The sequence below is a fragment of the Carica papaya genome, chromosome 7 (assembly GCF_054855325.1).
Source record: "Carica papaya isolate Zhongbai chromosome 7, ASM5485532v1, whole genome shotgun sequence".
Lineage (NCBI taxonomy): Eukaryota > Viridiplantae > Streptophyta > Magnoliopsida > Brassicales > Caricaceae > Carica > Carica papaya.
In genome coordinates this window covers 29,798,869-29,809,022 of record NC_142315.1, presented here as the reverse complement: position 1 = coordinate 29,809,022, position 10,154 = coordinate 29,798,869, and the positions used below count along the sequence as shown (strand labels likewise).

The window sequence follows — 10,154 nt, the reverse complement described above, 5'->3', positions numbered from 1 at the left end:
GAAAGACAATGAATCAGTACAAGAGTTTTTGTTTAGAACAATGACAATAGTTAGTCAAGTGAGTTTGGTTGGATAAGAACTTGATGAGACCAAAAAAAAAATGACAGTTAAGTTTGAAGATAATAAAAACATTCTAGTTGAAAGAAAAGTTTGAATAAGTAGTAAATATATTCACAAAAGTACTTCTATGTCAGAAGTATGTCTACTTAAAATCACTACTTGGTATTTGCAATTTTGAATAAAGGAGAAATGTTGAAAAAATGATTTAAAATTATAAAATTCATAAATTATTGCGATAAATGAGTAGTTAAATAGCGATAAATAGACGAATTTATCACTGTCTCTTCCAATACTCTTCTTGACTACCTTTCTCTCTCTTCCAAAACTCTGTGAGCTGGAAGCCACCATTCTCTCTCTTTATAAGCTTTTCTTTCAACCTCCTCTCTCTTCATGTGCCTCCTTTCACCCTTCGTGTGCCTCCTTTCACGGCTTCAAGCTATGCCTTTTATAGATAGAGGAAGATAAGATATATTTGAAGATAAATAAAAATATTAGAAATACAATAAAATGTCTAATGATTGAAGAGAAGATGAACTCTATGGAACCACTAACATTGTTGAGTAGGAGAGATAGAGGTAGATTTGCGAATAAAATAATCATAAAATTACAATGTAGAAATAACTTAGAGACAAATTGAAGAGCGACATAGAATTTAGGTTAATGGAGTGCATAAACGTATCTTTTAACCTAACTTTTTAATAACAAAATTTGTTTTTTCGAATAACTTCTGAATTAATTTGTGCCATATAAAAATTTAATTATATTGATTATGTGAACGGTTTATTGAGTCAATTGATGCAATTAAATTTCATAATATATTTCACATTATAGTCATATTTTAATACTATTTCACTACAAGAATTTTTATAATCAAATTATATATATATATGAAAACTTATTTTACATATTATTAACTAATATTGTTAAACAACAATGTTTTTTTTTTTAAAAAGAGAGTCATGATAATGTAACATAAGTTAGAATTGATTTAAAAAATGTAAAGCTCATTTTTAGGTGTTATTAATCATAATCAATGCACTCGACCTAGACATGTTAACCTAGTGATTATATGTTTCAATATTTTTATTGAATATTTGAGTTCAAATCTTATATATATATATATATAGAGAGAGAGAGAGAGAGAGAGAGAGAGAACCATCATCAATACACTCACATCCAACGGTGTACTTTTTTTTTAACGTAATTCCATTAAAAAAACTCCAACTGTATAATTTTAGGTATACCTTTTCATCCTTAAATTTTCTCAGTTAATATTTACATAACATATAGGTTTACAACATTTATATTACAATCTTCACAACTTGCAGGAGCAAACACTACTAAATTATGCTTTGAGTGGTTTTACGATAGTAAGTTTTGTTAAATTAAGGATTAAAAAAAATAATTTGATTTAGTTCAATGTACTATTTCACCCGAACTCCTCCACGTTCTCTACCTCCATAGCTATAGAGCTTTGACTCCCTGCTTTGGAGACTTTTCAGTTTAAGAATGACCTGCTCTGGTGCCGTTGCTCTGTTTTTTGAGTTTATGTCAAGATTTATAGAAGAAAATTTAAGGCTATAATAATACTGCATGCAGTTTTCTTCTTGTTTTTCTTTTTAATTTTTTTCCCTTTCATCTCTATTAGACTGAAATAAGAGATGGATCGAGTTCCCAAAACCTTTGCAAGAGATTCAACTATAGAATTATTGGTATTGATACTGATATTTAGTCCTGAGCTAAGCACAAAATTACTCCTATTTGTGGAAGAAAAATCCTATGAGATATAGTCAACCACAAAGGGAGGTTAGCTGAATAATATGTACTCTGCTTAAGCCTATTTGGGTTTAAAGTTTCACACCAGAGCTTTGTTTCTCGTATGGCAGATAGCTTTTCGCGTAAAGAAAAATTTAATAAATGAACATAGAGGTGAGGTGACCCAAAAAAGTATCAAAAGTTAATTCAATTTTTTAATCATTACTTTTTTTACCAAACAGTAACTAGCAGTCAATATTATTATTCAACTAAAATTTCAGTTTAAACTCATAATTTTACCAAACATTTCAAAATCTAAATCATATTAACTTAAAAATCCATTCAAACAAGCACAGAGAAAAAAAAAAAAAAAAAAAAAAAAAAAGAAAAAAAAAAAAAAAGGGGGGGAAACAAATCCAAACTGCTTCTCAATATCTAAAAACTGTCGTCATTGGACCCAGACCAGGTGTAAGTTGGGATCGTCAGTACCGAAACAGAAAATATAATATTCCCCGACGACACCATGTCATCTCTTTCTTCGGCCTTGCCGTGTCGTTCACGGATGGTTTTTTGGTTGAGTATAGTTTTAATTGTTTTTAACATACATGATAATAGGATGCAGTGTTATTTTTAATATATATATTATTATTATTATTATTATTATTTTAAATGATTTTTTAATTATCTCCTAACTCAATAAATTTTATAAAAAATTTGACTTCTTTAACATTTTTTTAATCAATAATTTCTTCTGTAAAATTTTTTTCTTTTTTAATATTCACACGTCCGTATTATTATTTATCCTTTCCCCCCCTCTCTCCTCCCTCCTCATCTCCCGTTACCTTGAAAACAGAGCACTATCTCCATTGTCACCTTTCGTCTTTCCAGTTTACGTCGTTACTATGTCTTCGATACTCGGCTCGCAAGGAGTGGTTCTAGCCACCGCCATGGCACTCTCCGGCACTGTAATTCTTCTCGCTTTTCGTCTTCAGAAGTCAATAATCACAACCCAGTTCCCCGTTTCTCAAATCTCCCAGTCTTCTCCCCCGCAAGTCCTCCGATCCTGCATCTCTTCTGGTATGTACACCACATATATGTGATTTTATTCTACCCGCTTAGTCTATTGGAGCAATTTGGACCTTAATTTTGCTAGCATGAACATGGGTTTTCTTTCTCTCTCCGGTTTTTCACCCGAAGAAGGGAAGAAGAGAGCAGGGATGGTGAAGAAGAAGTCGAAGAAGGTGCACTTCGCGGAGGATGTCGTGGATCCGAGGGGCGACGGGGAGGAATTCAGACGACGGCTGAAGAACAGAGCGAGTACCATAATCGGGTTGAATTCTCCTTCTTCTTTAAATTCAACGCCGAAATTCAAGAAGATCGGCGGCCTTAAAGACAGAGGAATGCCGGAAAACAGAGTCGCTCTCTACAGAGGAATTCTGAGAGATCGGGGCCTTCAGCGGATGGCCTGCTATTAAGTCAAGATTTTGATTTTCAATTTTATTTTTCTTGTAAATGTATATATATTTTTTAAAAAATTATGTAATTTTGTGTAGGAAGTTGGAAGTTGGGAAGAGAGACGGGGGCCTACGCACCGTTTTGGCGGTCCCCCCCACTGGGTAATGGGTTCAGTCTTTCTTAGATTCTGTTTTATGAAATGAATTTCTCTCTTTTTCTTTTTGATGTTTTAGTTTTATCTATTTTTTAACTTCTTTTCTTTTCTACTAATTAGTTTAAAAATTATGGTATATTTTCGTAACGGGAGTTGTTAGTGTAATGATTTTCAGTAAAAATAATTTTGATATTGTGTTTAATTAATTATATATATAAAAGTCGTAAAAAATAATTATAATCATTTAATTATTTTTATGTAATCATTAATTTTAAATTTTTATTATTATTTAAATTAAAAAATATTATAACAAATAAAATTTTATATTTTTATTTTAAAATATTAAATTAATGAACTAATAAAATATGAATATACTTGTCTCATACAACATAATTCTCATTTTCAACATATGTACTTTGAATTCTTGAATTTATTTTTTACTAAATATCAAAATCACAATTTAAACTAGTTGTTGTAAAAATTCAATCAAATAGACGTAGACATTTAATCATTTAAAATATTTTTAGAATAAGTAATACTTCAATTAATATATTAGACTAAATGAGTAATATTTTTTAAATAAAAATTTTATTATATAATTAAGAGCAGCTATAACAACTGAATGTATAAAAAGATATATTTATATTATTTACTATGCAGTGATTGTAGCTAATTTGTTATTTTTATTAGGAAATGAAGCAATGATGATGGGCAAATTGGTGGTGAAAAAGATTGAATAACTTGTCACTTTTTTATGTCACATTGTCTTGCATTTGTGTATGGTGATCAAAATTGGATCGCTTTGCAACTTGCAATTGCACTTTACTATTGAATTATTTATATGCTATATTGGGTTGTGTAAAAAGATTTGAGCTATAAATATTTATTATTTATTACGGACAAAGAATAAATTTTGATTAAATCGTATATTTATTTAATTCTTTTAGGTTAAGAATGTTTTATTAATTTTTTAAATTCTTTTGTTATAGTGTTAACTTTAATATTTATTATACATTATTTATTTATAATGTTTTAGTTGCATGGTTAGAAAAATCAGCAAAAATATGTCAAGTAATTTTATTTTTAAAATAGTCTCATATAATTATAACTTGGATAGAATAAATAACTCTATACATTAAAAATGAGAATCATAATTTAAAAATAATTATAAGAAAAAAAAAAAAAAGGCAGACGATGAGTTTGAAGAATCATTGTTCAGCTAATGTGCCGACTTTTTTTTTTGGTTTGTCAGATGGTGAAGATATAAACATGATCACATGTAAATGGCCAGATGCATGTGGGGACTATGCTTTCTACCCCTGTCCAACCAACCTTAGAAAAAGACCAAGTTGGCTCGGGGCTTGCATGTTGCTTTATATTAAATTAAATGTGGTAATCCAACATGAGAGATCCTACCACAAGACATTTCAATTTTTACTATACATTTAAGGCGGTTTTTGAAAATGTCACGGGATCGCTGTTATTTAACAAATTCTCAACTAAATTACAAAAAACAAGAATATCTTTTGCCACGTCTTTTATTTTTATTATTGTATTTTCCTGCTTCCATTAGGTTTTTTTTTTTTTTTTTTTGCATATTTATAAATTATTAATAGTAACGAAGTTGATTTGACCACCAATTAATTAATTAATTAATCAAATAATAATAATAATAATAATAATAATAATAAACCATAAATGCCAAATAACAAGGAGTTTTTTTGAAAAAAGTAAAATAAAAGACATGATGGACAACTGAAAACATACGGTTGGGGGGGGGGGGGGGTTATCTAGAAAAGAAAAAAGAAAAAAGAAAAAAGAAAACAAACACATGGTTGGGGGGTTACCTAATTTCTCATTTTATAATTATTAAAAGAAACGTAGGGTGGCCAATGAATTTTTTTTTTTTTTTTTGTAATTTTATTTTACAACATGTGTTTTTTATTTTTATTTTTTTATTTTTTATACTTATATAAGTAAATAAGTTACATAACTAAATTTATAATCTCATAAATATTTTAATTAAAAAAATAAAAATAACTAGTGACATCACTTGACACTAAATTACATTAAATCATCACCCAACCAATTGGTATAAACAACATAATTAATAATATAATTTATTAATTAAATAAACCAAAATTCATCGAACTTTTACGCACTTTGCATGATTAAATTATTATTTTGAAACTCATACAAATTAAATATGAGCATAATAAAAGACATAAACCCACTCTTCAATTTATTTACAAGTCTTATATGTGATTCAAACAAAATATATATATATATATATTTAAAAAAAAAAAAAAAAGGAAAACAAATTACATCATTACGAACCAATCAAGCTCAAAAGTGTAAGGTATCCTTATCTCTAAACTGCCCAATTATTATTAATGATCATAAAAGTTAAGATTAATGGTTGAAGGAAGACAAGTCCTGCTGCCACACACTATGCATTACAATTCTTTAATTAACCCCACATGACTGCCATTAAACTAAGTGAAAGGTGTTGTCATCATTTGATTGCTTGGACTTGAGAAATTGGAAAAACTATTACTTTCTCATTTGCTCAATAATGCATACAAGAATTCTAAAGGGGGGAGAAGTAAAAGATTAATTATTGGATAGCAAAAGCGTTTGCTCTTTTTTATTCATTAAATACACGGACCACTCAAGAGAGTTGGTGACATCAGTAGTGAAGACTAGAAAGCTGGTCTTAATTATAACGATTTGCACGTCATGTATGCTTTTACTTTTAATTGAATTTGAATGTTTGTGGATTATGGATGTTTATGTCACGCTTCATTCTTTATTATTATAAAAATAAAAATTAAAAAAAAAAAAAAAAAAAAAAGACTACAAGTATAATTATTGAGTGGTTTGCTAACATTACGGCAGATACCGCACTTGTAATAAATTTAAATTTTATGTTTAGACTATTTTTTTCTCCATATCCCAACGTAAAATTCCTATATAAAACTGTAGATAAACTAGTAGTAGTAAAAATATCAACGACGGACCTAATGGATTGTTGGGCCATTTGGATTCATATCCGATCCCTTTTTTTTCCGACTCCCACCCAAAACAGATCACAGATGTACATAGTTGGGCCCGGCCCAACGTAAGGATTGGAGCTTAAGTTATTGCTCAATACAAAATAGTTTAGTTTAATTTTTTTAAAAAAATATATTTTAATGATATACATGGTTTTATTAATAGCTTTGCTCTTTTCTAATAACAAACCTCTTTTTTTAAAAAAAAAAAAACTGAAAACCCATTATTTATTTAGAGTTTATAAATCAAATAAAAATATACTGACCAAATACATTTAAGTTCATAAGCTTAATTAACTTTATATAAGTCTTACATGAAACTAAAAAAACCAAACAAAACCATTTTGTATTATAAACTAAAACACACAACGTGACCGACTTACAGGACACAAACCCATTATCAGGCCCGTAGTCGTGGCCCGGCCGCGCAGCCTGTAAACAACCCTAGACCCTAATCACCTCCTTCTCGTACATCTCGCAACACTTCGTCTGCTACTGAGAGAGATCGACTCTTGCTTGCCGAAACACAATCATGGTGAATGTTTCCTTTTATCGAAACTGTAAGTTCATATTTCTCTTTCCTGCACTCCTCCTGTCTTCTCGTTTTCCTACTTTTGATCTGTGCTTTCAATCCTGAACAAAAATGCAGATGGAAAGACGTTCAAGAAGCCCCGCCGCCCTTACGAGAAGGAGCGTTTGGATGCCGAGCTGAAGCTGGTGGGAGAGTACGGCCTGCGTTGCAAGCGAGAGTTATGGAGGGTTCAGTACGCTCTTAGCCGTATCCGAAACGCCGCGAGGGAGCTGCTTACCTTGGATGAGAAGAATCCGCGCCGGATCTTTGAAGGTGAGGCTCTTCTCCGTAGGATGAACCGCTATGGACTTTTGGATGAGAGCCAGAACAAGCTAGATTATGTCTTGGCGTTGACTGTTGAGAACTTCCTTGAGCGCCGTTTGCAGACCCTTGTCTTCAAGTCGGGTATGGCGAAGTCCATTCATCATGCCAGAGTGCTTATTAGGCAGAAGCATATCAGGTGAAGCTATCTAATTTGGTGCCTATTGTAGCAGCCTTTTATTTTATTCTCTTCTGCTATATTTGTTTGCGAGTTTTACTTCTGTAGTTCGGATCACGTACAACTTCAAATGCATTTTTCCAGGAAACAACTAAGCCTTAACTTCTTTTTTTTTTTGAAATAACAACCAAGCCTTAACTTGCCATAAGATGTAATTTGAAAGGCTCTTTTCCAATGGAAACTTTGTGGGAACTTGTTAGTTTTCGTAAGGCTTCAACATTTCCAATGCCATTGTAATTCTTGCAAAACAGTTGTCCGGTTAGTTTTGGGAGAGTGGATATTGTTGCATTCTTGAAGGATGTCATTGGCTGTTATGCATATAGCTTTCACTATGGCACTTTAGGTCTCCATAGGGAGAAATATATGGGATTAATGTTATTGTGGTGATACTATTTAAGAATAATATACTTCTTTCTATAAAAGGAACAACTTGTCTACTATATGAGTCTGAAATTGTTGTTTTAGTTTATTTTATTAAAGTCAGTCTTCTAAGACCTGGACAAGTGGATTAATGAAATCCCCGATTCCTTTGGTGCATTTTTTCTTTTATGTTTACCACAGTATTTTCCTCTTTCTCCTTTTCATCTCCTGCATATATGCAAAGCCAACAAGTGGATTGATGAAAAAGTCTCCAGTCTTGTATCAATGACCTGCTTCACCCTGATAATGTTCTATTTGTTTTCTACCACTTGCCAGTTAGTTCTGTTTCTTTAATTGGTTATTTCTTTTTTGCTTAATATACATGGTAATTTCTATGGCGATTTGGTACTTCTGTTGCCAACGAGAAACTTAAGCATAATGTGGATGTATTTCTTACACACATAACGAGTTTCCTATAAGAAAACATGTTATTTCTGACACACAGGTTTACCTTGGTTTGACAGGGTTGGAAGACAGGTTGTGAACATTCCCTCTTTCATTGTGAGGGTTGATTCACAGAAACACATTGATTTCTCACTCACAAGTCCCTTTGGCGGTGGTCGTCCTGGAAGGGTGAAGAGAAAGAACATGAGAGCAGCTGCTAAGAAGGCTGCTGGTGGTGATGGAGATGAAGAAGAGGAGGAATGAGCCAGGTTTTGATGTTTTGCTATAGTTAGTTGGAGTTTGCCCATTCATTTAGTTTTCACAACTCTATCGGTCTAGTTTTTTTTTTAAAAAAAAAATTTAATTGTTTGGAGAAGTCTTTGTTGATCTTGAAATCTTTGGAGAAGTTTTTGTTGCTAAATGTTTTGGACATCATGCAATATGAAGAAATCTATTATATTGACTTAAATTGCATTAAACTCTCGATATTATCCCTTTGTATTTGGTTTTCTTTTTGAAGTGAAGAAAGGAGCAGAAACTAACATGGTGGCTAATGTATAAATTATCAAGCAATTTATTACTGAAGCACCTGGGAATTGGGATTTGTAGGTATCCATATTCCAAGTAGAGTTGGACATTTAACCTGGGATTTATAGATATTTGATTGTCTCCCCCTGAATGGAAACAAGGTTTTGGGAGGAATCTATCCCCTCTCAAGTCTCAATTCTGATGTATATAGGATATGGAATAATAAAATATATTATAACTAAACAACGGCTGGTTAAACACTATGCCAATTACATATTTCCCATACAAATCCGTCTGGAAAGCTAATGCTCTTCCCAAGATTGCATTCTTTGCAATATTGGAAGCTGTTAATGTAATAATCAAGATCTGTGAGGGAGGGTGAGATGAACGGTTAGGATGAGGTGGGCGAAATCAACAATTGTGATGTGGAGTTGAGATAGGTATAAAAAGGGGGGCGTCGGGTAGAGAGAGGTAGGAAGAAGAAGAAAGAAAAGAAAGGGAAAACAAAGAGTGCAAGAGTGAGAGAGGGAGACGATTGCGAGAGAGGCAATAATCGAAGGTGAGTGCAGAAGGAGAACTGCTCGGAAGTTTGGGAAGAAGGTGAGGTTGCGGTAGCTTTGGGAGATAGAGGAGGAGGGAAGCAAGAGGTAAGAGAAATTTGGAGTTTCTAAACTAATTTAGGGCAAACCTCTGCGAGATTTGGTATGCAAGTTAATAGAGGTGCTCCTCGTCAAGGAGATGGAAGTCAAGGCATGATATTAGATGAGGAAGCGCAAGAGTAGCCGAGGTCTGAGAAAGGAGAGGGAGGAGGCTGTAGAGAGGAGTGTACGTGTGGACAGTCAGTAGAGAGAGGGAGAGGAATGAAGGGGAAGTGTCGTGAGGACAGGAACGGAGCTTGTGGATGATGAGTTATGTGTAACTGAGGGGTGAGGTAACTCTGAGAGTGGAATGCATTGTTGTATAAGTATAAGTATATGGATGATTGGTGGCGAGTGTAGGTTCAGTTGTGTGTGTAGGGCTACTTAACGAGGGTGACACCTTCTGTTATGCAGGGATGGTGGCTCGTGGGCCGTATGTGTGAAACGGTAGGTGGAGTGAGGTTTACGTGATACAGTGGGGACGTTGGGCACTCTGTGGTGTGTGTATGTATAGGTATTTAAGTGTGGGAGACCTCTTGGCCGGTGTTTGTGGATTTTGGTATACTGGTGTGGAAATCAGTGGCACGTTGTGTGCGCGTGTGTGAGTTGTGTAAGGTCTTTGGCCGATGCTTGCAAA

At 32.9% G+C, this 10,154-nt stretch overlaps 2 protein-coding genes across 3 annotated transcripts; both read left to right on the top strand.

Annotated features, from left to right (window-relative positions):
- The first annotated feature begins 2,607 nt into the window (after positions 1 to 2,607).
- On the top strand, positions 2,608 to 3,495 carry LOC110815717 (uncharacterized). Of its 2 annotated transcripts, none has more exons than XM_022043646.2 (2): positions 2,608 to 2,892; positions 3,016 to 3,495. In XM_022043646.2, exons 1-2 carry the CDS (start codon positions 2,718 to 2,720, stop codon positions 3,288 to 3,290), a joined length of 450 nt encoding a protein of 149 aa, XP_021899338.1. In that variant the 5' UTR covers positions 2,608 to 2,717; the 3' UTR covers positions 3,291 to 3,495. The 2 variants fall into 2 exon arrangements, with proteins under 2 accessions (XP_021899338.1, XP_088064483.1); XM_088208357.1 differs by having other exon boundaries at positions 2,610 to 2,892; positions 3,013 to 3,495.
- A 3,368-nt stretch (positions 3,496 to 6,863) lies between these two features.
- Positions 6,864 to 8,820, top strand: LOC110815729 (small ribosomal subunit protein uS4y). The gene is made up of 3 exons (XM_022043664.2): positions 6,864 to 7,037; positions 7,127 to 7,508; positions 8,432 to 8,820. The coding sequence occupies exons 1-3, from the start codon at positions 7,010 to 7,012 to the stop codon at positions 8,613 to 8,615; spliced, it is 594 nt and encodes a 197-aa protein (XP_021899356.1). The 5' UTR covers positions 6,864 to 7,009; the 3' UTR covers positions 8,616 to 8,820.
- Positions 8,821 to 10,154: the final 1,334 nt, after the last annotated feature.